General features: G+C 53.6%; 1 protein-coding gene across 3 annotated transcripts; it reads right to left on the reverse strand.

Annotated features, from left to right (window-relative positions):
* Positions 1-1,368: 1,368 nt before the first annotated feature.
* Positions 1,369-25,814, reverse strand: ZNF341 (zinc finger protein 341). 3 transcript variants are annotated; one of them, XR_010607058.1, is made up of 16 exons: positions 25,752-25,814; positions 21,486-21,596; positions 20,279-20,466; positions 19,043-19,195; positions 18,087-18,323; positions 16,885-17,080; positions 15,647-15,731; positions 14,439-14,629; positions 13,306-13,499; positions 12,275-12,483; positions 10,759-10,855; positions 8,427-8,559; positions 7,509-7,620; positions 6,636-6,706; positions 4,748-5,542; positions 1,369-4,329 (listed from the first exon to the last, which is right to left on the reverse strand). XR_010607058.1 is itself a non-coding variant. In XM_065645917.1 (15 exons), the coding sequence occupies exons 1-15, from the start codon at positions 25,780-25,782 to the stop codon at positions 5,028-5,030; spliced, it is 2,523 nt and encodes an 840-aa protein (XP_065501989.1). In that variant the 5' UTR covers positions 25,783-25,814; the 3' UTR covers positions 1,369-5,027. The 3 variants fall into 3 exon arrangements, 1 of the variants encoding a protein (XP_065501989.1); XR_010607057.1 differs by having other exon boundaries at positions 1,369-2,402; positions 4,407-5,542; XM_065645917.1 differs by having other exon boundaries at positions 1,369-5,542.
* Positions 25,815-26,047: the final 233 nt, after the last annotated feature.

Here is a 26,047-nt window from a genome sequence, read left to right on the forward strand (position 1 = left end):
AGCCGGAGCGGGCCGCCGGGCACGACGGGAAGGGCGGGGACGTGCGGTCTCCCGAGCGGAACCTGGAAGCGGCGTCATGGGGCGCGCTGACGTCATGGCAGCGGTGGCTCTGAGGGCGGGAGGAGCCGCCGCCATGGCAGCCCCGGGCTGGGTCCTAACGCCGCCGCTGCGCTCCGTCGGCCCGAAGGCGGGAGCTGGGGAGCACAGGGCCGGGCACGGCGGCTCGGGCAGCAGGGTCGTTCCCGGCCGGCGCCTCAGCGGTCTCCTCGGGCCCGCCGGGCCATGGAAAGGGCCGGGAGGAGGCGGGCGACGCCGCTGCCGCTTCCGCTTCCCCCACGGGCCCTCCAGGGCTCCGCCCGGGGCGGGACCCCGACCCACGGAGACGTGGGGCCGCGTGTGCTGGGTGCGGCAGGGGAACGCGGAAGGAGCGCGATGGGATGAGGAGTGGAGCTGAACAAAGCCCAGGGAGGCGGCTGGAGACGTGAAGAGCCCGGCCTGTGCGGCCATCGCGCCGGGAACGGAGCGTCCTGTCCCCCCGGGGGGGTCTGGGTGCGACTCCCGCAGGGTCGCCTCCTCCCCAGGGCTGCTCCGCCCAGCGGGGACCGCGCGGTGCTGGGACAACCCTCGTGTGCCGCTCAGGCTGCCACCTGCGCACAGGTGTCGAGATGACACAGTGAAATTTATTGTTTAAAACTTCCCTTTCTCAACTTGCCAACTTTACAAAATCAGGTATTTAAATACACAGTCACAGTTGCTTAATTGGTGGTGACTAATTGCGAGCTCCTTATTTCCTGGACACTTGAGTCACACATTCTGATTTGTGGACGTGGGATGGATATAATTCTGCGCTATGTGACCAGAGTACCTATGCAGAGAGTCCCAAGTCCAATGAATAAATCAAGTTTTAAGTGCCTCAGCTTGGTACCAACCTTTACTGGCTACTTTCAACTTCTGTTTCTTTGTGCTTGGCCCCTGTAAAAGTAATAAACAACCTCCTTCCCAGTCACAGTGGTGGTGTGAAAACAATAACAGGCTCAGACAATAGTGTTTACCACTAGAAATCACCCCCAAAAAATTGTTGCTTTTGAGCAGGGTTGGATGAGCTAGCGCTCTGTAAAACGGGCCAAGGCATACACACCAAATGGCAAAGAGGAAAAGTGAACAAAGAACTGCTTATTGGGGAAAAGAACCTGTTTGTGCCCCCAGCAACTGAGAAAAAGTGCTGCCTAGGTGATATAAAGAGCCTCTGTATGTACGAGGTGGGAGTCCAGCAACAAAGCTGGGTAATGGAACTCACTCTACCTTGCTAATGTCATAACGGCAGATACGCAATAAAGACAAAAAAATACACAAGAAAAATCCACTGAGGTTTATAGAAACCACTCCCGGGGCAGGGAATCTCCCAGCTGACAACACTGGAAGAGCGCAAGGGGAGGCAGAGCTGCTACCTGCCCTGTTCTCACTCTCACACAAGCGCCTGCGGTCAGAAGTGGAGGCTGAGCACCGTGGAGCTCTGTCCTGATCCAGGATCGGCTCCAGTTCTGCCAGGGGATGGCTCTGGCCTGGGGTTCTCCAGGAGCTTCCAGAAAATGCCAGGATGCTTCTGATGGTGGGTTTGCAAAGAAATGATTGTCCCCAGGACATGGGATGGAACCAGTCCTGTGGAAAGGTGCTGGGAGAAAATCTGAACGCGCTCTGAGCAGCTTAGATCCACCTTGGCCCACGGCAGAGAAACAGAAATGGGGTAAAATTCTGAGTAGAATTCTTCCCTTTTGGGCAGCAGGAAAGAGAAGAGCTTGTAGCTACCTTAACTGTCTCCAGGTTTGCAGAGGAGTTCAAGCAGCTGGACAAGGCCGGGACAGGGATGAAGGATGAGTTTCTGAAGTTCGTGGCCTGCTCTGATGAGGCATCTTCCCAGCACAACCAGTCCCTGTGTCCAGACCAGTACTGAGGCCTGCACGTAACTCCCCATGTCCCAGTGACAGCATTTAGCTCTCTATTTGAATTCTCTTTCCCACGACGTCTCCCTCCATGTGAAAATTTAATCTGCAGGCAGTATGGCTACAGAGCAGAGGGGAGTTCTTCTTGTTTTAAATAACTGCATTTTTTTTCTCTTCCACAGCAAGGGCAGTGAGGCTCCAGGAGCACCTCCCCAGCGCTGTGGGGGCTGCCAGGACCTGCCATTGCTCCTGGGAGACAGCAGCCACCACACTTGCAGGCAGTCCCATCAGTCTCATCCTCTCTTCTGCCGGTGCCCCTGGGGCTGTAGCGTCGGTCACACTCGCAGGACTCACATCCACAGAGTTTCCAAAGGCGAGAGCTGTGCAACCAGCCAGCCCGGCTTCTCTTCTGATCAGAGACCTCCTTATGTTATCTCACACATAACTGCTCTGAGGTTAACGCTAGGAGGACAATCATTATGCTCAAGATAAAACTTGTATCGGTTCAACGTTACGACACATGCAAACACATATCAAGCAAACAGGGCGGCAACTTTCAGCTCCTGTGTCCCACAGTCACAGATGAGGCTGCTTTGTGGCTCTGCTTCCACTCCTTGAATGACATTCAGTGTAGCCAGTAGAAACCAGCCTATCATTTAGACTGGCTGGCCAGTGCGCAGAGCTGATGGAAGGCGGTGGCCAGGAAGGAACGCGAGGCCTCTGAGCTGGAGGAGTGCTGCACCCACACAGCATCGGCTCAAAACAGACCCGACTGCAGCACTGCAGCGAGCGCCAGGGACCGCATAATGACACCATACAGTGTGGGGACGGAGGGGAGGAAAATAGGAAAAGTATATTTAGCAAACTATTTCCTGATACCGTTCCCCTCCTGTGGGAGCTAGGTATTTAAAACAGATACTGTGGGCAAATGAACTCTGCCCTTCAAAGCAGACAAGGCATTTCACAGAAGCACAGAAACACCTAAGCAGAAAGAGCCACCCAGAGGTCTCCAGCCCAGCCACACGTGTCCACCCAGAGCAGGATGCTCTGTCAGAGTTGGTACTGAGATCTCACAGACTCTTTGCAGCCTCCTTCCTTTGACCACCCCCTTGGTAGAAATTTATATCGAATTAGAAGTTGCCACATTCCAAGATGGTGCAGGTCTGGAGCACAACTCTTACGAGGCTGAGGGAGCTGGAGGGTTCAGCCTGGAGAACAGGAGCTGAGGGGAGACCTCCTGATCTCTGAACTGCCTGAAAGGAGCTTGGAGCCAGGGGGGGTCGGGCTCTGCTCCCCAGGAACAAGTGCTAGGACCAGAGGAAACAGCCTCAAGTTGCACCAGGGGAGTTTGAGGTTGATCTGGGGAAGAATTTCTTCCCCAAAGGGCTGTCGGGCATTGGAACAGGCTGCCCAGGGCAGTGGTGGAGTCACCATCCCTGGAGGGGTTGGACAGACACAGAGATGAGGTTCTCAGGGACATGGGTTAGTGCCAGGGTTGGGTTAACGGCCAGGCTCAATCTTGAGGGTCTTTTTCCAACCAAATGATTTATGATTCTATAAGATGTCCCTGTTGCCTCTCGTCCCACCCCCGGGCACCTCTGAGGAGTCTGGCTCCACCTTTACTCCCTCCTGTCAGGCTGGAGCAAGGCAGCAGCAAGACCTGTCCTAACTCTGCTAAAGCCTGACCACCCCCTCCTCCCAGCCTCCCCTTGGGAGCCCCGCACTCCATCTCCTAACACCCACCAACACCAGGAGGTACAGAAGCATCACAAAAAAAGTGAAACGGGCAAAAAGTGAGTTAGGTAAGTGAGTGAGAGAAGTCAACTGGTGGTGGGACCCATCCTGTCAGGAACCCTGACAGTCCTCTGGGGTGACAATAACCCCAATATCATTAGACTGGGGGCAGTCTGGGAGCAGATGCTGCCAGGAGGACATACCACGATGGGCATGGCACTAGCATGCTGTCTCTGCAAGCTGCTATTTTTAACATTTTAAGATTTTTAAGATTTGAGCAAAGAGATACCTCCTGGGTTTGGAGCTCCTACTTGGGAAATCAGAGAGGAGAAGCCAGAAATGGTCCCAGTCACACCAGTCTTTTCTTGCTACCCAACCACACCAACTCCCCACCTGCCAGACTAACAACTGGCCAAAAGAACTGAGCTCAGGGCACATGCAAGCTGGGAAGCAGCCGAAAGACGTGCACAGAAGGACCCTGCAGCACCTGGTCCAGAGCTGATGCTGGAAAACTGGCTCGTGGATGCATCACAGGTCTCCTGTGTGACCCTGGATAAGTCACTTCACCCAGGCCTCAGTCTCCCTTGCTGTAGACATGTGTCACATTTAACTGTCACAAGGATGGACTCATTGATGTCTAAGGCACTTGGAGATCCTTGCATACGGAGAAAAACATGACAAGAACAAACACTGCGGAGAGAATACTGACCCGAGAGATGGGCCAACACACACCTGTGCTTCCACCCACCAACTCCACACGGCACATGAGGTCCACGGTGTTTATAACACATGTAGTACAGACAAGGTGATCTTTCTACTGCGAGAGACAGAGAGGAGAAAGATACCAGAGATGAGTCTATCAGGGTATTTCTGAACAGTGTTCCCAAAGGATCTCAGGATGAACTTGCTTCCACTAGGAAGGATCAATTGTTTGCACTCGGAAAGGCCACCCAAATACTGGGCAATACAGCTTTTAGGCCGGAAAAACCACAGATGGGACAGGCTGTGATTTGCAAAGCCACCTGATTTCAGCAGCTCTGTTTGTTGCAAGTTCGCACGCTCCTCCTTCTTACCCTGATTCAGGGATCTTAGTCTTTCTTGCCCTAGGCTGACCAGTGACACAGAGGGACAAGAAATAATGGAGCTATTCTCTTCAGTGCCTTGTAGCCGTCGGTGGCTTCCAAGCAGTTCTCTGCCCAAGGACGGGAAGAACAAGTGGAGATAAAAACCATTCTCTCCCATGTCCATCTATCTCCCAACAAGAGCTTTGGTCTTTTTCACTGGGATAGATTTCAGCACCGAGTGTGACAGCCCCAGCAGCAGCCCTCAGCCACACAGTGGCTCTACGCACTCTCACTCTGTCGTTTGGATGTAAACAGGGACAGCCAGCATGGTGCAGGGGCCGTCCGAGGCAGCCTGCAGCTCTGTCAGTGCCAAATTGGGCGCCATGCTGTTGGGCTGCCCAGGAACGACAAGGTCCGAGTCCGCAGCTCCCGACCCACCAACCACGATGGACAGGACTGCGTCTGATTCCTGGAACGGTTCTTTGTTTGGGCCACCTTCGGGGGGACTTTCCCCAGCAGCACCGTCCTTCAGCTCTGCCAGAGCCAGCTGGCTGGGCAGGGACAGGCCCGCCTTGCGCCCCCGCGCCACCCGCTTTTTCTGGGGCTTCCTGAGCTGCAGCTCCTTGTCCTTGGGTGATCCCATCCGGCACTTGTGGTCCTTCATGTACTTGTGGCGCGTGAAGCCTTTGCTGCAGGTGGGGCAGCGGTATTTGTAGTTGCCAGTGTGCGAGCGCTGATGCTCTATCATGTGGGCTCGTCGGCTGAAGGACTTGTTGCAGTACTGGCACTTGTGGATCTTCATCCCTGCACAGAGTATCGCAGAAGAGAGCTCAGTTAGAGACCCTGTGCCCAAAACCTGCACCGCACCAAGGGACTGCAGGGCAGCTTCAGCTCCTCTTCCAAGGAGATGGTCCCTGATAAAAGGGAGGAGATATTGTGCCCGGCAAACTCGCAGTCAGAAAAGTATGCGTGGCTACGCCTTGAATCTCCGTGTTTGCAAAGGGCTAAAACAATAGTTCTTACCTCAAGTGAGAGGATTAAACATCACCAGAAAAAAAAGTGTCAGGTAATTGTGATGAAAATGCCAAACAATCTTAAACTCTGATTTTTTTCAAGTGTATTTGGCAAGTAAAAAAATTTGCTTTTATTTTTTTCCTCCCAGGCACATACAGTCTGAAACAAACCACCCATTGCACTGTCCGCACAGTCCCATCTGATCACACTCGCCAGGGCTTTGGACATGACGGGCACAAGAAAAGAGTTTCAGTTTTACCTCAAGAGACAAAAGTCAGAACGTTCCCTAGGGCAAGGGAATAATTTGTCTTTATTAGGAGTGGGAACACATAGAGAAGGGAATCAACTCCCAAGAGATCTCCTTTTGAATGCGAGATCATATTGAGGAGGAGTGGACAGAGCACTCTGGATATTCATTTGATAGCAAACACCATAAGCAATCCAGCTCTGCTTCTACGTCTTGCCAACAGGTGCTGCCTACGGATTCATATTGCCTTAGAAAACAGACTCAAGCTCAAACACAGCTGTAAATGCAAGCTCACTTAGACAGCCCTGCCACAATAGAGATTAAAAAAAAATCTATAGTTAATAAATGATATTAAGAATTTAGGCTATATCCAGGAAACATTGTACCACACGTGGTGGAAAGTTCTCCCCCAGGGAACTACAGAGCAGCGGTGTTTGCTGAGTGGTGGGTAGGGGACACCGCAGGGAAAGCACCTGTAAGGAACACCTTGCGCTTCTGGGGGTGTAAAGCAGAATCACAGTTTGCTGTCTCTTGTTTCTCAGGCTTTCTCTGTCTGTAACACGCTCCTGCGGCAGCACCGTGAATCCCAGCCACTTTGTTCCCAGCCCCTGGCAGCATGGGCAGAGCTGCACTTACCTGAGTGGGACAGGATGTGAGCCTTCAGCTTGTCGGGCCTGTTGAACTCCTTATTGCAGCCCGTGTGGCTTCTGTAACAATAAATGCTGGTGAGCAGCATGAATCAACTGAGGATCAAAGTATAAACAGATCCTGGACCACAGATCCACAACCCGCCTGTTTACCAGTACCCCATGGGTCCCTCAGTGTGGTCTCAGTAGGAGCTCCACTGTTTCAGCCCTTCTGGAGAGGGGCAAGAAATGAACAGACTGCTACAGGGACACGTGGCTTCTGCAAGACACATGGTCTCTGTCTCACTACGAATGCTCCTAAAAACAGCAGGTTCAAGACCCCAGATGGTGACAGAAATACTTCAGAAGGAGCTAGAAGGTGGCTGGAGCAGGGAGAAGTCAGTCAGCCTGGGCCATCTCAGCAGGCCCACGGCTGCGCCACGGATTTGGGAACACACCTTACAAACCTGGCGTTCTCCGGCTCCTGCATTAGCTCCTGTGTTGCCAAGTGTTTTTTGAGACATGGTAATTGGGGAGAGCCCATCATTCAGGCAACCCTGTGCTTTGTGGTCAAATAATACTCCTCTTCCCCAGTGCTCCCCAGGTGCAACCCTCCCAAGCCTCCCATGAAGGCAGGCATTATTTTACAGGGCTTGATGGACCAAGATGAAATTATGTGGCCCCACAGGAAGTCAACATCAAAGAACTGGGACTTGTGGGCTCCCAGTTTGACAGCACGCAGCATTCCTGCCTCCCCAAGAAGCAGTGTATTGGTAGATGCCATGTGTGTACCCTGTGGTACCTGCAGGAGACCTTCCTTCCATGCCAAACCCCATCCCAACCCCATGAAGACATGCCGCCATGCTGGAGACACACTACGTACGAGAAGGGACATTTATATTTCTTAAAAGGCTCGTGGATCAGCATATGTCGCTTGAGTTTGTCTTTTCGATTGAAAGCTGCATCGCACACTGAGCACTTAAAGGGCTTTTCACCTGGATAAAAAAAGAGACCAAGAGTCAGGGAGAGTCCAGTCAAGATAAACACGAGCCAGTAGTGTGACAAGATGGCCAAGAAGGCCACCAGCATCCTGGTTGTACCAGCACTGGTGTGGCCAGCAGGCCCAGGGCAGTGACCGTCCCCTGGACTGGGCGCTAGGGAGGCCAAACCTCAAATCCTGAGGTCAGTTTTGGGCCCCTCACACCAAGAAAGCCCTTGAAGTGCTGGAGCGAGTTGAGAGAAGGGAATAGAGCTGTGAGGGGCTGGAGCACAAGTGTGATGGGAGCAGCTGAGGGACCTGGGGGGTTCAGCCTGGAGAACAGGAGCTGAGGGGAGACCTTCTGATCTCTGAACTGCCTGAAAGGAGCTTGGAGCCAGGGGGGGTCGGGCTCTGCTCCCCAGGAACAAGCGCCAGGACCAGAGGAAACGGCCTCGAGTTGCGCCAGGGGAGGTTGAGGTTGGATCTTGGGAAGAATTTCTTCCCCAAAGGGCTGTCGGGCATTGGAGCAGGCTGCCCAGGGCAGTGGTGGAGTCATCATCCCTGGACGGGCTGAACAGATGCGGAGAAGAAGTTCTCAGGGACATGGGTTAGTGCCAGGGTTGGGTTAACGGCTGGGCTCAATCTTGAGGGTCTTTTCCAACCAAGATGATTCTATGATTCCCTAAAACTCATATTACTACAAATGACTTATACAGTCAATTCCGTTACTCTGGTTATCATGAGAATGGCCAGGGCATCACAGCACGCAGCACAGACTGTGACGCAGAACCAGAGAGCACCGCAGTGCCACGGAGCCTGTACCCGAGTGGATGTGGGCGTGCAGCTTGAGGTAGTGCTCCCGGCGAAAGAACTTCTTGCAGATCTGGCACTTGAACTTGCTGCCCCCGCCATGCGTGGGGATGTGGCGCCGCAGGTACCTCTCGCAGGGGAACACCTGTTAACACACAAAACCAAAACTAAGAGCCAGCAGCACACAAGGGACATCACTGAGCCTGCACAGGCATGGGAGGTGTGGTCTGTATGGAAAGCACAAGAAGCTCATGGTGACTGCTTTCTTGGAAAGGACGTGCTGAGGAAACCTTTAGTTTGCATAAGGAAAATCCAGATAGAGCTTAAAAAACAAACAAACAAACAACCCAAACAACAGAAACAACTACCACCTTCCTGTCTTTAAGAAATGCATAAGCTGAAACCTTGCTGCTAAATTTTGTACCACCATACTGCCGAGGTCCAGCACCCCAGACAGATGCCCAGTCTCCCACTGGAACCAGCAGCAGGATGCACTGGGCAAGGACCCCCAACAGTCAGTACCTTCCACTAGTACCCCCAGTAGTTAGTACTTTCCACACTGTTATCTTCAATTAGTGCTTCTCAATCATCTGTTACCAAAGGCTCCCATTCATGGTCTTTATAAAGCCAGTATGAATGATTTCTTTGGCTAACGGAAATACTGGAGACACCCAAGCTAAGTGAATTCCTAGTGAGGAGGCTGCAAGCACAGGAGACCAGGAGTTCTGGTACCTGGGACTGTGCTCTCGCCTCTCCAGAAAACAGCAATATTAGTAAGAATACAAACAGAAGTAAAAAATACTGCTGCAGATAATGGGCTTTCAAGCCCCTCTGCTGCAGGCTGTAAGTCCCACCCAGGCTCAGAAGAGAATCTGTCACCTGGTGGGGGAAGTGGAGAGAGGACACGTAGGGAAAGATGGGTTATCGACCATGGCAGGAGAGCATTTCCCCTTCCTGAGCTACCTCAGTACAGAATGCTCACTCCTTTCAGATTGGCCCTGCCCCGCTGCAGGATTTTCACAGAGGAGCAAGGGTCCAAATTTTAGTCTGGATTTGAAAAACTCATTTATTAGAATTCAACTTCCACAACATTTTGCCCCTTAAGCCCCCTCAGGGGCTGTGCTGAAGAGACTATTTCCAGCCAAAACCTACCTGGGCATTGTTCCAGTCCCAGTTACATCACTCAGATGAGTTTCTTTTTGCCAAGGACACAGAGCGCTCATCCAAAAGAGAATGAGGGGGAACCCAGAGACTTCTGCTGTGACAGGAGATGAGGACAGCAAGGGAGTATACAAGCTCCCCCAGGACATAGGGCTTTTCATGCTCAACCTTCTAGCCATAAGGAGCCAGAAACGGTGGGCCAAAGGCATTGCTGCCACTCTGAGACTTCCCAAAACCAGCCTCACTCCTCCTGACACACTTGCTTTTAAGAAATAAGGACAGCAGCCCAGAGTGTACACTCCTGTGCTGCGCTGGGAGTAAGGAAGCTCCCCTCACAAATTCTTTTCAGCAAACAGGACCTGGGAGAAAAGCCAGCACTGCAGGGAGAAACGCGCCCTGTGTGAGAGGCCAGAGAGCTGGAGGCCAGGGGTGCAATCACCTCTGTCTCTCTGAAAAGCATCTTGTGAACCTGCCAGTCCATACTGAGGTAGGGAAGGAGGGAAAAGTGAGCCAAGGGTTCCCATCCCCCTCAGAGTCCGAGCTACATAGGATCGTAGAATAGCTTGGGTTGGAAGGGACCTTCCCAGCTCCCCCAGTGTCCCCCCTGCCATGAGCAGGGACATCTGCACCAGCTCAGGCTGCTCAGAGCCCCGTCCAGCCTGGCCTGGGATGTCTCCAGGGATGGAGCATCCACCACCTCTCTGGCCAACCCGGGACAGGCTCTCACCACCCTCAGTGTAAAAAATTTCTTCCTTATGTCTGGGCTGAATCTCCTCTTCTCTATTTTAAAACCATCACCCCTTGTCCTGTTGCAACAGGCCCTGCTAAAAAGTCTGTCCCTATCTTTCTTATCGGCCCCTTTTAAGTATGGAAAGTCCGCAATAAGGTCTCCCTGGAGCTTCTCTTCTCCAGCTGAACAGCCCAACTCTCTCAGCCTGTCCTCCCAGCAGAGCTGTTCCAGCCTCAGATCATTTCCGTGGCTCCTCTGGCCCCTCTCCAGCAGGTCCACGTGTGTCCTGTGCTGAGGACCCAGAGCTGGACCAGCCCTGCAGGGGGGTCTCACCAGAGTGGTGCAGAGGGGCAGAATCCCCCCCAGTCCTGCTGCCCACGCTGCTGGCGATGCAGCCCAATGCATTGTTACATACACGGCCCAGACCGGTTCAGGCAGCTGTCACTCACCCACCTTCTGGCAGTGAGGGCAGGGAAAGTTGTGCGTTGCCGTCTGCAGATGGTGCTCCAGGGCTTCTGGGGTGGAATACTTATTTACACACTTCACACACCTAAATTCGGAGAGAAAGGACAGAGCCTGTGAAGGAGGCTGCGGCCAGCAAACCCCACATGGCCGGCAGAACCCGGGCAGGGCTGCCCAGCTCACCAGCCACCTTCCAGGCTGGTTTTTGACAGGGTCAACTTGGTACAGACAACACCACCACCACCCAGGTGCTCCGAAACCTCAGAAATCCCCATGGCCAGAACACACTCACACTTAACATCCTTCACCAGGGGGAGATGCTGGGAAACTGGAGAAGCTTTTAGATTGCTAGTGCTCTTCCACACAGACACTCATGGGAGCACCCAGGCATATATTCCACACTGCTTCCTCACGGAGACAAGCCCTAAGTAACTACTTCACCTTACTTAAAACACCTCATTTCATCTTCATTGCACAAAGAGAGCAGCTCCCAGTGAAGCAGCTGAGGGGGGGGTTACGGCCCAGCAGCCACATTACCCATGGCTGGGGCAGCCACAAGGTGACACGCTCTCATGTGGGGTCTCCAGCATCTGACAAAGCTTCAGCTCATGCCACCATCTCTCCCACGCCACCTGGGCCTTCTCCACCTACCTCACCCGTTCTCACACATCCTGGCAGAGTTTCTGGCAGAAACCTCTGCCAGAGCTGACACTGGGCAATGGGGACATGCACCACTGATGGTGAATGCAGAGGCACTTGCACAACTTATCTGCTGTGAAACCCCTTTTCCTTAGATCAGACTAAAACCTCCTCAAACAGAAACAGGGCTCTCATCTCAACAGATTCCTGCTAGCAAGCTCTAGGATGAAGCTCCACAGTGTAAGGATAACTAGAAGTCATGGACTATGCAAGAAGTAGCAAATTATTTATTCCATGAAGCTCCCAGGTGACTTCAGGATCCTCTGGGCTTCCTACTTTTCCTGTCTGTCTCTACAGGCACTTCAAAAGCTCCAGAGAGCTCTTTGTGAACTCCTCACCCCTTCCCTCTATACTAACGGAAAGGTCTTCCCTGGCAATAGATCCCGTGGCAGCAAAGGGATAGGAGAAATAACTCATTTTACCTGGGCACAGCTTCTACAACCCACATTCCCTTTGCTGCAGGTGTTCAAGAATCATAGAAAACAGGCTGGGAAGTGGCTTTCCTGGGTCTCTTGCCCAGCCCAGCACACATTCAGTTGTGCCCATCTCATTCTTTACTGGTGATAAGAGCATTTACAGTCCTGATCTCAGCCTTTCACTGTTGTTCTGAAAGGTTCCTTGCACTCAAAGTGCTCTGCCCCAGCAGCCCAGTGCAGGGGCTCCCCATTTGCCACTTGGGTGCCCAAAAGAACCGCGGATGCTGGACACACGGCCCCCTCTTCCCTCTAATGTCCCCACCGCTCTCAGCCAAACACACTCTGCACCCACTCACTCCTACAAGCCTTGTGAGCACCGATTGCTACTGTACTTGTACACGGCCACATCCTTCTTGGGGCTGTGCTGGGGCAGCAGGCTGTGGGAGTACTGGTGGACGCCCAGCTCGTACAGGGAGGGGAAGTCCTTGCTGCAGAGGTGGCAGCGATAACTCAGCTCCTCCTGGTGGCTCTTGATGTGCTCAAGGAAGGACTCCAGCTTCTGGAAGGTCTGAGCGCAGGTTTTCACCACACACTTGTACACCTGGGCGAAGAAGGGAGAGTCACCGGAGTGGCACACTGTGGGAACAAGCAGGGAAAATCCTCTGCCTCCTTTTTGGAAATCGTTGCCACTAGGTCATTTACAAAAAGGAACCACTGTCCCTTGAGCCACTGTGCTGGAGGACAGCTGAGCTGATGTTATGAACAAAGCAGCACTGCAGTTCCCAGAGCTTCCCACCACGGCCACGGGGCTGTTAGCACTCCGTCAGGGCACAGCAGTGAAACCCTGCCCTGTGCTGCAGCACGACACAACGTGGGGGTAAAACATCCCCTTCCTCTGCTGCCCTTCCTCCAAGGAACGGTCTTTAAAGAACAGTGCAGAGCAGCTCAGCGTCAAAATGTGGCTGATGGCTCCAGGTAAAGACAACAGCAGAACCTTCTGGGAGCTGGACGTTCTGCAAACACAGACTGTCAGGGCACTCCTCCAAGAAACCAAGGCGGGAGAAATGGGTGTCGGTATGAGTGCCTAAAACCACTCGAGTGGGTCCACAACACCCCAGCAGTGACTGTCACACAACCTGACAGCTGCCACCTACACTGAAAATTTTGGACTTTGCTTCTTTGCTTCTTCTCTAGCCACCCAAACCTGCTTGGCTGACTTCTCGCTCAGCAGGGTGGAGGCAGTGGAGCTTTTCAAAGCCACGCTGACCACACAGCTGCAACCCAGACATGCAGACAGCCGAGCAGCATGTGAAGCACAGGCAGCTTTACAGAGCAAGAGGCTCAGGACCAACCCTGGGAGCTGGTGTGCTATATGAAGCCACTCCCAACCCCGCCACCAACACAGCGCACCCTCTGTCCCTACCTGCTCGTTCTTGTGCTGTGTCATATGCGATTTGAGCTGGAAATAGGTGTTGAATTTGCTGGGGCAGAACTGGCACTGGTAAGAGCTATCAATCAAGACAACCTGCTTGGCTTCCAGTTTGCCTGCCTCGCTCTCATCCAAGGGGCTCATGTCTTGGGGTGGTTCTGCTGGGTTCGTTGAGGGCTGAGTCAAACCTGGAGAAAGGGAGAGACAAAGTCACAGCCTGACCATGAGACAGCTCAGAAAGCTGCTGTTCAAGTGCCATGCTGCCAAGACACACCAGGCCTGACTCTGGGGGCAGGCTCTTACTTCCGAAGACAGATTCTTTAGATCAGATGAATCTCACTCTCTAACAGGGTCGCTTTAAGTCTGTCTACAGATTCTCAAGGGCTCTGACTACTCTATCTTCCTCTGCTTGACCCATTCTCTTTTTCCAGGGACACAACTGCGGAGCAGTCAGCAGGGCAGGCCCCTGCCGGAGAAGCAGAGCTGGATTCACTCCTGTCTCTGGCAGGAGACAGGAGGTAAGATCCAGACAGTAGCAAACAGTCCATGATGTCTGCACGGGGCAGCTCCAGTGGGGCCTCCTCCTCGAAGTGATATTGTCACAGTGTCCTCCTCCCTCCCACTGGGACTGAGGCCACCAGCTGAAAGAGTATCCAGACACAGTCTGCCAGCAAGGAGCTCATCTCTACCTCAAGTATTTTCAGTCGGCCTCTGGGGCCAGACCCAGCTCGGGCATGACTTGCACATTGCAAACCAGCCAGAACACTGGGCTGTGCTAAAACACCGGCTTCTCCGGCCACCAGACCCGAGCTGCCAAGTGAGGCTCATGCGCTGCCAAAGCTGCACCTGCCAGGGAGGGAGAAGGGGGACGACAGCTCGCCCTGTCGACAGGCACATACTGTCTTCACCAGCACCTGAATCCACCACAGCTGGCGGCACCCAAGGATGCACCTGCCAGCTGAAGTCGAGCAAATGCGACTCGCTTCTCTAGCGCGTGCTGCTAAACCCCGTGGGAAGAACACAAACAGCTCCTGCCTCCCCTCTCGCCCTGTGTGGAGGTGCAGGGACATGCAGGCTCCTCACACCACCGCTCTGCCCCTGGTACGTGCCACCCCTAGGCAGCAAACCTGCATTCTCCTCGTCCTCTGGCTGGTTGGGATTCAAGGCCATGACCTGCACTGTGATGGAGTTGCGGGAGATGGTGCACCCCAGCCCTGGAGGCCACACTTTATGGGTTTGCATGTGCTTCTTCACATTGGACTTCTGGGCGAAGGCTCGGCCGCACACGATGCACTGGAAGGGCTTCTCGCCTGTGTGACTGGAGGCAGAAGGCAGCGTGTCAGCAGCGGGCAGCGTGAGGGGGCAGCACCCAGGCAGGGCCGGGGCGGGTGGCTGCTGCAGGACTGTGCTGGGCACTCTGTTTGACCGATCGGCACCTGGACCAGCCAAACAAGGGTTTAAAGACTTGATTAATCAGAGTTAGTGGATTGTGAGAAGCCTGGTGCAACAAGCCTGGTGCACAGACAAAACACTCGTGCTCTGGGGATGACAAGGGATCAAAGGAAGAAGTGGGAGAGGAAGAGAGCTCTGCGGCATCAGGACATTCATTGTCAGGGTTTCCACACAGACCTCAGGGACACCATCACTTTCTCAGAAGTACAATTCTTTTCCCCCATCACCCCTCTCTCCCCTGCATACATCTCTTCTAGCTTGCAGCCCCTGATCTCCCTGAATTTGCTCTTCCCTGTCCATAGCAGAAAGGTCTTTCTACCCTGCCCTTCTGCTGTAGGAGAAAACACAGACTCTAACACATGGAGTCTGTCATGTGAAGAGTCCGGGCTGTGAAGGGGAGCAAAACCACCACTTGTTTGTTCTCATCTGTCCCAAGACCAACAAGCTCTGCAGAGCGAAACTGAAGATTTCACCTGCCTCCTGCCAGACAAGAGCTCTCTTGTAAGAGGTCCTTATATAGACACTGAGCTTGGCCTATGGTTGGCTAACATCATCAAACATGAAGGCTGCAGCTTGCTAAGGAGGGAGAGGAAAGGGCAGGGGCAAGCAGCAGAGATGCTGCTGCTCCAGAGATCAGGTGACAACAGGTTTGGCTTTCAAGGTCTCATCAGTGAGGAAAACAAGTCTCCAGTCGCAGCCCATAACCAGCAAGAAGATTACATCCATGATGCAGCCTTCACCCCAGCCACCAGGGAAAAGGTGTACTGGAGGAAGGGGGATGAAGGATCACCTCCCAGTGCTGCACAGATTCTGGGACGTGACAAACACAAGGTCTACTGGACTGTGCAGGCTCCCTCAGAGTCTGGGCTAGTGGCACCATTACCTTCTGATGTGCTGCTGCAGGTCGAAGTTCTTGGTAAAGGCCTTGTCGCAGTAAGTGCATTTCAGCTTGGGGGACTTGGGTTTGCCTGAAAGAACAAGAGCACACACAGGAATGAGAACATGTAGCACAGCACTGTCACCTCAAGACATGTCTATTCAGGGCCAAGAATAAAGGGCTTATGAAAGGATAAGATCTGCCTGGCCAGATTGGGTGGAGGTTACGGGCACAAATATTTATCTAACGTAGCCTGAGCTAACTCCAGAAGTCCTGAGGAGAGTAGCAGTGGAGGGACAGGGCATTCCCTGCAGGCGCTAACTGCTCCAGGGATCCTTCCAGCTGTGTTACACAGCACCTACTTCAAAGGCACGTTGGGCATTGGGAACAGACATAGGATTAGCAAGAGGAAGGGCCCCAGGTCTTTCTGTCTCCCATGAACTCCCCAAGGTCAGCCATCAGCCAGAGAACAGGCATCCAGAAGATCAGTCAGTCACATCATCTATCTGCTGTGATAGGGTATAAACCAATGGAAAAGAGCAGAATCGTGGGCTGTTCTGGGAAACTGGGCACTGAGAGCTGCAGCCTGCATGATCATTCACACCTCCGCAGCTGACATGGAAGCCTAGTGTCTGTGTGGCTGTAACTCCGGAAAAAGGGGACGCAGTTTTCCTCTCCTTCAGCCTGGGCCTCCTCGTCCCTCACCAAGGTTTGCTCACATCACACCAGAATGGGCAGACTCGGCAGTGGAGGATCTGACCCTTTTTCATTCTGGAACGGAGCACACCCCTGTCCTGCCTCACCTGGGGACAGGTGTGTTTACTTCCCAGGCGTTGAAACACACGGCAGGGACAGGCCTGCTGAGCCCTTGGGAAGAGTCTTCAGGGCCAGGCCACATCCAGCCCACCTCCTATGGCCAGGCAGTCTTTCGTGGGTTACACAGACCGATCTCTAACACTTTACTTGGCAGGATCTCCCCATTTCAGGTGTGATCCCATAGGCATGCAGCTGCCCAGATTTAGCACAAGCTTGCCCATGTGATAGCACAGTTAAAGTCCTTCACACACGCTCAGAGGTGACAGACAAGAAGAATGGCCACACTTTCACCTGCTCTTGATAGCCTGGGGCAGAGTATCGTGCTCCTTCTCTGGTGCCACCCCATTGCGCCTGCAGAGCCTGTGGCTCAGCAGCCCACTGCAGGACACGCACAGACTGGTGCAGAAAGGTGCTGTAAGGACACCTACCTTCCTGCAGCCCGCTCTCGTTTTTGCAGCGCCGACTTTTGGCAGCAGAGGCAGAATCAAAACCAACCACGCCGCCTCCTCCTGCGCTGGTCAAAGGTGTGGAGGTGCTGGTGCTTTTGGGCTTGAACCCCTGTTTCCCAGGGCTGTACACAGGAGGGGAAGGGTACACGGGACTCTCCACACACTGGCTTGGTACCTGCAAGAGTGCCACTGATCAGAGGAAATAGCTTTGCTACACAGAGTCACAGTGTCCTGCTCTCCATCCCATCGCCGCAACAGGCTATCAGTCTGGGTGAGTTTTCTGCCTCCTGTCAAACTGGATCAAATTTCTGGTTCCCCAGCCCAGCTACTTGTCTCTAACTAAAACAAACACCCTGCACAGTGTGAAACTCTCCTGCTGAAAAATCGCAAAGTATCCAAGAGTTATTACAACAGGAACATGACAGCAAAGAAACACTCTGAAGGAGTGGTGGAGTCCCTCATCTGTGTCTTATGCCTAGAAGAGTTTCTCATGTCTCTGGAGGTTACCAGAATGATGAGCCCTGACCCTGTGTGTTGATGCGGTTTGAGAGAATTTCTGTTGCCCACTCCAATAAATTAACGCACAGCATGAAGCATCGAACATCCCCCTCCATTTCTGACCACTGACACCTCCAGATCAGATGCCAGCTACAAAGATAAGGCAGACAAACCTCTGTCACGCTGTTACTGTTCTGAATGGCAACGTTCACGTGGAGGCTGTGAACAGCTGACCCACTGGTAAATCCAGCCCTGCCTGTGTCTCTCTTTAGGAACAGCTGCCTTGTCAAGCCTGTTGATATTTAGACTGATTTTTGTCTCTCCACTTAAGCCTGCAGTGCACAGGGCAGTGCTCTGAAGCCCCCTGGGAGGTGAGACACTCTCCTCAGTTCCCTCTCACACCCTACACCTGCACGTATCCCTCGACCACAGGTCTCCTAAGCCCACAGCAGCCAAGCTCTCCATCCCTCTCAACCATTTCTCTTGGTCTCAGAACCTCCGTCATCTTGCCGACATCCTTCTGTCCAGCACCTTCTCCCAGAGGAAACAATCATTGTCAAATAACCTAATACATTTTCCCAGACTCTAACTCTGCATTTCTAGTCCAGGTGGCTTCCGAGCAGCCGTGCTTGTTGGCAGAGGCCCAGGAGGACCGAGCCCCTGCAGACAGCCCCCGGCCTTACCTCCATGGGCGGGTAGGGTGGCATCCCCAGCGTGGGGATCTCCACGGCGCTGTTTGCTGCCAGCGGAGCCGGCGCACTGTACACCTCCACCACGCCGCTGCCAGTGCTGGGCTGCCCCGGAGCCCCCAGGCTTGGGGGAGGAGGTGGCGGAGGCTGAGGAGGGGGTGGCGGCGGGGGAGGCGGAGGCGGTGGGGGCTGGGACAGGTAGCCAGCCCCAGCATGCATACTCAAGCTGTTCTAAAACCAAAATGGGAAGAGAGACAGACAGATAAAATGTTGAAAATGCAGCAGCAATGAGTTGGAGGGGCTGGGCTGCTCCCTCACACACGTCCCCAATCCCAATTCAAAACAGCACAGCGACAGTGTCCTGACAACACAGCCCTGTCCAACCACCAGGCTGGACCACACTGTGCTGGCATGACCTGCCAGTTAGACATCATCTCACAGAATCACAGAATGTTAGGGATTGGAACGGACCTCAAAAGATCATCTAGTCCAATCCCACCCATGAGATCTCCTCCAAAATCCAAGCACTCAAGCCCCACTGCTTTTTTTATTGCTTTGTTTTTAAAGTTTTTAATCCTTCTGTTTACAAAGAAGATTTTCACAGCATGGCAAGTGCATACAGCCTGGCCAGCCACGGAGAGAACCCAAAACAACCATCCCATGAGGAGAGGGATCCATGGGCCAAACTGACAAGGGCTGTGGAAGCCAACCTTTGTGTGGGGGTGCAACAAAAAGCTGGAGAGACCACGTGACAAAGATTTGGGCATCCAGCAACAAGGACACCAGGAGAGAGCAGGCCATGGAGCTGTCCTGTCATTTACCCATCGCTCCTTCCCCAGCCTGGCTGTCACCTTGGGAGGTGCCCAGGATTCAGCACGGAAGCAGATCTGTCAGTCTGACTGACCGACAGGACTCTCCTTTGCAAGCACGGCCTCACGTGTGCCCCTTACCTGCACCGGGGGCTGCACCGTCGGCATGGGCTGGTCCAAGGATGTAAAAGCAGACATGGCAGACATCAGCACCTCATCGCTAACTAAGATGTTTCCCTGCACCAGGGTCTGGATCAAAGGTGATGGGGGGACGGTGATATACGTAGAAATTTGCTGAAAGGAAAAAAGGATGCATTGTTGACGAGCAACAGGACAAAACAATAAACAAAAAATGATGGCACTGCTTGTCACTGAACCTCAGAGTCACAGTAATTATCTACAGCTTCCTGTTAAGTCCACGGTCGTTTCTAGCTGCAACAGTAAGGCAGCTCCAGAAACACTATTCAGAAAAGGAGGTAAAAAAGATCACAGTGGTTTGGGAAAGTGGCCACTGGTTACAATTCAAATCAGGGGTTATTAAACAAGATCTGCAGGATAAACTGGTGGCAGACAAGTTCAGGCCTTTCCTGGGTGCTTCCCTCAGCTAGGGATGCTGGAGAACTGAAGGAGGCTGCTCTGGCTGCAGATGGTGAACATCAGGCTCATCTCTTCAGACTGGAGCCAGATTATAGGAGGGGAGGGAGACTGTCCCATTTTCTGGGTGGAAACAACCCACTTTTGTAGCCCTGGGCAGCACCATCCACTGGCACTACGTTAATTTCAAAAAAAACAGCTGGTTCAAAAGCACTTCGGAAACCACCATGACTGCAGGCATGGTACATCATGCACAAGGGACTTGCTCCTGAGAAGTCTGTTGGGAAGAAGAGCTACTCCAGAGAGGATATTTGTTTAACACTCATCACACCACATTACCTGAACTTATCTGCGGGAAGCTGAGAGGAGGGATGCAGGGGTGAGGCTGCAAGATGTTGCCTCCTCTCCTGCCCATGAGCCATATCACAGCCCAGGGCACAGCAAGGGCTGTTCTACCCCAAGCACCGCACAGCGAGCACCCAGGGACATGGCCGGCCTGCCAGGCCATGTCACCGAGGCTCTCCAGTACAACCAAAGCCTGGCTGTAACACAGACAGAATACAAACCCCTCCTGTTCTGAAAAAAACAGCTATCAGAGGATACCTCACTGCAAAGGACCCAGCAGATTTAACCATGAGATCCAAAGCCAATGAGACCGCAGCTGAGCCTCCCAGAAGAGAGGTCAGTCGTGAGGCATCACTGATCTAAAAGCAACGCCCAGAGTACCCCCCCTCACCAAACCATGGCAGCAGAGCGGCAGAGCCTCCGCCTGCAGCACGGTACCTGCCGGCTGGCGCTCGGAGCCTGCTGCACCGACGTGATGGACGGGGTGTACACGCTGTTGTTGGCCAGCGAGACCGTGGAGAGGGAAGGGGCGTTTCCCTGGCACTGCTCTCTCTTGTGGGTCATGAAGGCGGGCAACGAGTTGAACTGCTTCTTACACTTCCCACAGAGGAACACATCTTCATCATCTGCAATTAAGAGGACCAGCTCACTGCTCAAGGCTTTCTTCTGCATTCCCCAGTGCTATAACTCGTAACCAGAGCCATAGGAAAACAAACACCTTTTAGATCTTAGCATCTCCAGGACATCACTATTAGGAGAGATCAGCTGCACAGGCCAAACTGTCCCTACTCCCCAGTCCCGAACTCTCCCTAACGCCACCTGATGTGATTGAGCCCATCTCCCAAAATCCACCATCTCCCTGTGACAAACTGAATCTCATTGTCTGTTTTCTCACCCCAAAGACATGACCAACCAACCCAGCCTTGCTCTTGTAGCACCCTCTGCTTTTAGTCAAAACAGCTTCTTCCAAAGCACCTGCGTTACGCCGGCTGAGGCAGATTTTATTACTCGGGTTGCACAAAGGAAGAGAAGTAACTTGAATCAGGGCACAGCTTTGTGTCAGACTGCTGGTCTTTGGCACTTGTGCTTGACATTGGAAGCAGGAAGAAGACAACCCAGTTACCACGTCCTAGATGAAATCTGCAGCATTAGCAAACTGCACAAGCACACACCATTCTGCACTTCATAAGGCTCTACCTCCTGTCTGACTCACAGCTTCAGCAGAACATTTTTGGGGACACAGACTCCAGGGGATAACTTGGTACCCACCAGCGAGTCCTGGTCGAACACTGTGACTTTTCACATGCACATGAACAATCAGCTCCCATATTCATTCACACAGGTGAGATACTTAGTGACTGGGGTAGTTGTACATGCCCAGAGGATAAGGGATTACATAAAAAATGTGAACAGTAACAAGCACTAGTGGCAAGGAGAGCAGCTGCTCCCTCCTTTCATGCCTTTATTAGAAAAGTGTGGTCAAGTCTATTATCATGATTATCTCCAAAAGCATCTCTGCTCACTTGGGCGCTTGCCCTCTTCCTCCTGCGCTGCCAGCTGCTCTGACAGTCACGAGTGCCTGCTGTAGGAAGAAACCTGTGGCTCCTGTCCCTCTTCTCTCTCTCCTGGTGCCACCAGGACTCACCCATCGACTGGATGGCGGTGGATGAGCTGACATTTTGAGCAGATGGATCTGCTACACCTCCTTGACCATCCAGTAAGGACTGCACAGCCAGCACCGTCTGATTGTCCATTCCTGAAAGGAGACACAAGCACGGATGGTAAATTGAGCATGGCCCAAACATGGAGCGCTCACAAGTCACGGGGGAAGCCGCTCACCAGCTGCTGCTGTCTTCTCCCACAGAACCACTCTCGCCTTCTCATTGCCCTCTGCTCCACAGCATTAACTGCCACCTAAAGCAACACTCCCACCTGCCTCTGCACGCTCCTTTGATATATGGGGGGAAGAACAGCAAGGAAAGCCCAAAGAGAGCCTGGGTTCAGGCATTTGCTGCAGAGCAGAAGGATGCTTACAAATGGAGGGATGAAAAGAGCTACGAAGTAGATATTTGGGATGTCACGGACCAGCTGGGGTAGCATCCTGTGTGGAATTGCCTGGGGACAGTGTGACACAGGACAGACACCACTGATCTTGCTGATGACAAAATCCTTGGTGTGCAGCAACTCTCTCTCAGCAGCAGTGTTAGAAATGCCTTCCCGTTTTCAAGACCAGCATTCCCAGATCTGATCAGACACAGGGATACGAACTACAGCAGGATTTAAAAACAGCTTTAAGAAGGAAATACTAAACGTGGGTTCCTGGGAGATGCTTTGGGAGGGAAACCTGCTCAGCCACCAGTTGCCACCCCACTATTGGGACATGCAGGAGAGCAGGACCATGGCTCCCCCAGCTCCTGGGACTGCTCCTCCATGGGCTCCCCTCAAGCAAGAGCTGCTGGTCGCTCACTCTCGTTTCCATTTCCCTCAGGACTCCACGAGAGCACACACATCCAGCCAGATCTGCTGTCAGAATCAGCCCACTTGCTTTGGCACAAATATTTTTTGCTACAGCTAAAATGTCCTAAAATATTCCAGACAAATACAGGAGATGAGGATTGCGCATCTAGGGAGACAACCTGGCCAGCAGCACCTAACTGATGGATCAAGTCCGACACACTCTATTTAGAAATCAGATGTAAAGACACGTAGAACAACCTGATTATGGAAAAAAAAACCAATAGTGAAAAGCGATGGTTTTTATGCACCACTCCTCCCTACCATTCTTTTAAGACAAGGAACCCAAGAATAAAATAAATTGCATGCCAGGGTTGTATGTTCCACCCCAAGGGCTAAGGGAGAAAAGAAAGGCGGAGGTTCCCAGGTTGCTTTTCACTTTTCTTCAAGATCTTTGCAGAACAAAACTGTAATGCTCCAAACTCAGAATTATGTGCCACAGTAAAAAGAAAAATCTATCAGTCTGATCATTTCTGAGCAGTGAGGTGAGGACAGCTCCTGACCAGAGGTCGCTCAGCAAATGGCACCAGGAAGGGCAGCGAAACGCCGTAACAGGCGACAGCAAAAAGGAACCACAGCAGCAACCACTTCATCTTCCCATTGCACGTTCCTCTTGTCATTTTAAACTTGCTCCCAGACAACCGGGACCTTATGCTCCCAAGAGGGAGTACCCACATAATCCATGGCATTTTAAAGATACTCTAAATACTCACTTCTCCTACATCTCCAGTGTGAAGCAAGTAACACTATGATTCCTTGAGCACCCTTTTCATCATTTCACCAAGAAGAGGTTGCAAACACTGCACATGGCCCTGGCAGAGAGGCAAGCACCACTCTGCAGCTGCTGGGGAGCAGAGGGCACGAGCAGCTACTGGAAAGCAGCGGATGATGCTGCTTCACACACTACCACAGAATTCCCCCCGTGCCTATGGGAACCCTTCCACATAAATCACAGCGAGGTGCAGCAAAGCTGCAGGTCCAGTTCTGCAAGCCCTGGCTCACACAGAGAGCCGCAGCCAGCCCGCAGCACAGCCCCACTGGCAGAACAGCGCTGGAGCGCTCCTGGGGGCATCTTCTCATGCCGATCGAAGCCCTGCTTTCAAATGGACCTCCTCTCCTACAAACAACCTCCTGGTCATCTGCAAAGGCAGCGCTGCAGGCTCTTGTTGGCACGGACAAACCAGAGAGTGAAACAGAGCAGCCATTCTGCAGCAGAAGTAAGCCAGCAGGACACAAAAGAAAAAGGAGGATCGAAAATTCAAGTTTCTTATATTATGGGGATAATTAAGAACAGCTTGCATCAAGAATGTCACTCTTGATGTGCCTGGCACCAGACAACTGGGTTTCCTTCTGGGATGTAGCCAGATCTTCCAAATAAAAAAGCCATACGATTGCTCTATCCTGCTCACAGGAAGAAGTTTCAGGAGAGTCCAGGACCTGAAGACAGGTGACAACAATGCAGCAGCATTGTCAGTGTTACATTCAGCCTTCTGCTGGAGAAAAGTGGCCCAGGACAACAGAAATACATTGCTTTTCATTCATTTGGCAATTTGCGCAAATGTCCATGGAGTCTCTGCAGTTTCACAAGATAAATGCACAACACCACGCTTAACACAGAGGGAAATCACCAAGTTCAAGGTTCAGTAAGCCATGAAGACAAGCAGGCAGTTATGTGGTTACACGGATGCCATTCACGGCCATCCACGGACTCCAGGAGAAAGCTTTGGATCGATCCTGCACTCATTTCTCTCAGTTTACAGAGGGAAACAAGACTGTCTGCTTCACCCAGGTGCTACCCTCATGCCCTGAATTTTATGCATCAAGTCTTTTTTTTCTGACAACACAAGCATCGGGTGCTTTAGTGGCGGCTGAAGATGCATCTCTGCCCCATCGCACCTGCTAAGGCCACGGCTGCTCTCAGCACCGCACACAAATGCCAAGTCACCATCGACTTGTAATCAAATCAACAAAACAAAACAAACAAGCTCAACTACTAAAAGCTGCCAATTATTGTGGGCTTAAAAAAAAAAGAAAAAAAACCACAACACACTTTTTTTTCTTAATTTGATGAAATGTTTCGCGCTCCTGAATTCTGCGATGAAACCCACACAATGAGGAGCTGATTGCAAAGAGGAAAGAAGGAACCTGATTATACACAGTGCTGTCAAATGCACCAAGTAACCTGACAAAACAGAGACAGAAACATTTCTTCTTTGCTCTTCTTTCTGCTGCTGTGATCACAGGTGCTGTTTGCAGAGCACAGGGTGATGATCCCAGTGCAAGGCCTTTCCGCTAGTGGTGTTCCCCCATGTAAAGGAAAATAAGTGAGTAATCCAATTTAGGAAATAAATGCTTTGTGAAACAGATTTTCTCCAAATGGGCTGACCCTGAGCTCAGTGTCAGGCTGCCACAGCTTAGCACATCCAAGAGTCCCTCTCTGATGGCACCTGCCCGTAACACACAGTGTCCCAGCGCTAAATTGAGACGAACACAAGCACGACACGTTCACATGCACAGGGGACAGGTGAGCGTAGGGTCAGGGACCCCAGTACACAGGGCATGGTGGGGTCCCAGAGAGCTGGGCACAGGGACTGGGACTGATGGGAGGGCAAAGGGTACATGAGTGATGGGGGTGCCCTGGGGACTGGTGATCCCCTTCATTGGGCACAGAGACAGGGGTGATGGGAGTGCCACAGTATGCAGGGCACAGGGGCAGGGAGGCGATGGGGTGCCTGGGATGGGGGGCACAGGGGGAGGGAGGTGATGGGGTGCCCAAGGTGGGGGGTACAGGGGCAAGGAGGCGATGGGGTGCCCAGGATGGGGGGTTCAGGGCAGGGAGGCGATGGGGTGCCCAGGATGGGGGGTTCAGGGCAGGGAGGCGACGGGGTGCCCAGGATGGGGGGTTCAGGGCAGGGAGGCGACGGGGTGCCCAGGATGGGGGGTTCAGGGCAGGGAGGCGATGGGGTGCCGCGGGGCACGGGGCTATCGGGGGCTGTTCGGTGTGCAGGGCAGCGGGCCGGGCGGTGCGGGGTGCCCCGGCGCACGGGGCGGGGGGCACGGGAGGTGACAGGGGCGCCCAGGGTGCCGGCGGGCGATGCCCGGGGGATGCCCGGAGCGCTCCCGCCCCGCCCCCGCCGCGCGCACCGCCCGCCTGCCCCGGGGCCGCGCCGGTGCGCGCCGCCGCCGCGGGGGGAGCGAAGGGGGAGCGGGGCGCGGCCCCGCGCTGCCGGGAGCCCCCCGCGCCGGGCCAGGCCTCACGGGGCGGCCTCACCGCGGCCCCTCGTCCCGCGCGGCGGCAGCGCGGTGAAGCGACGCTGGGCGGGGGGCGGGGGGGGATGCAAGGACAGGCGCATCCCCGCTGTCGGCCCGGCCGTGCCCGGCGCGGCGGCCCCGTTACCTTCCAGCGCCTCGAAGATCGCCTGCGCCATCTTGGAGCCGGGGCGGCCGCGACCCGCCAGCCGGAGCGGGCACCGGGAGCGGCGCCGCCGCCCGCCGCCAGGGGGCGCCCTCGGCCCGCGGCGGGGCCCGGGGAGGGCGGGAGGGGCCGGGAGCGGCCCGGGGGGGACCCGCGGCTCTGGGCAGAGACACCCCGGCCTGCGCGGCCGGGCCTGGCGGGGCTCTCGCGTTTAACTGGGGCCGCGGCGGAGCGGTGCCTCTGGCAGCGCCGCGAGGGTCTGCGGAGGCCGGGCCCCG

The sequence above is a fragment of the Caloenas nicobarica genome, chromosome 15 (genome assembly GCF_036013445.1).
Source record: "Caloenas nicobarica isolate bCalNic1 chromosome 15, bCalNic1.hap1, whole genome shotgun sequence".
Classification (NCBI taxonomy): domain Eukaryota; kingdom Metazoa; phylum Chordata; class Aves; order Columbiformes; family Columbidae; genus Caloenas; species Caloenas nicobarica.

What these genes read in the sequence shown, in the direction of transcription:
- ZNF341 (XM_065645917.1), bottom strand. Translation starts at nt 25,782, where the DNA reads ATGGCGCAGGCGATCTTCGAGGCGCTGGAAG. An exon ending in CGGTGCAGCCCCCGGTGCAG is followed by an intron (nt 18,324 to 19,042) that starts GTAAGGGGCACA and finishes TTTTGGTTTTAG; the next exon opens with AACAGCTTGAGTATGCATGC. An exon ending in TCACATCCTGTCCCACTCAG is followed by an intron (nt 5,543 to 6,635) that starts GTAAGTGCAGCT and finishes TACTCTGTGCAG; the next exon opens with GGATGAAGATCCACAAGTGC.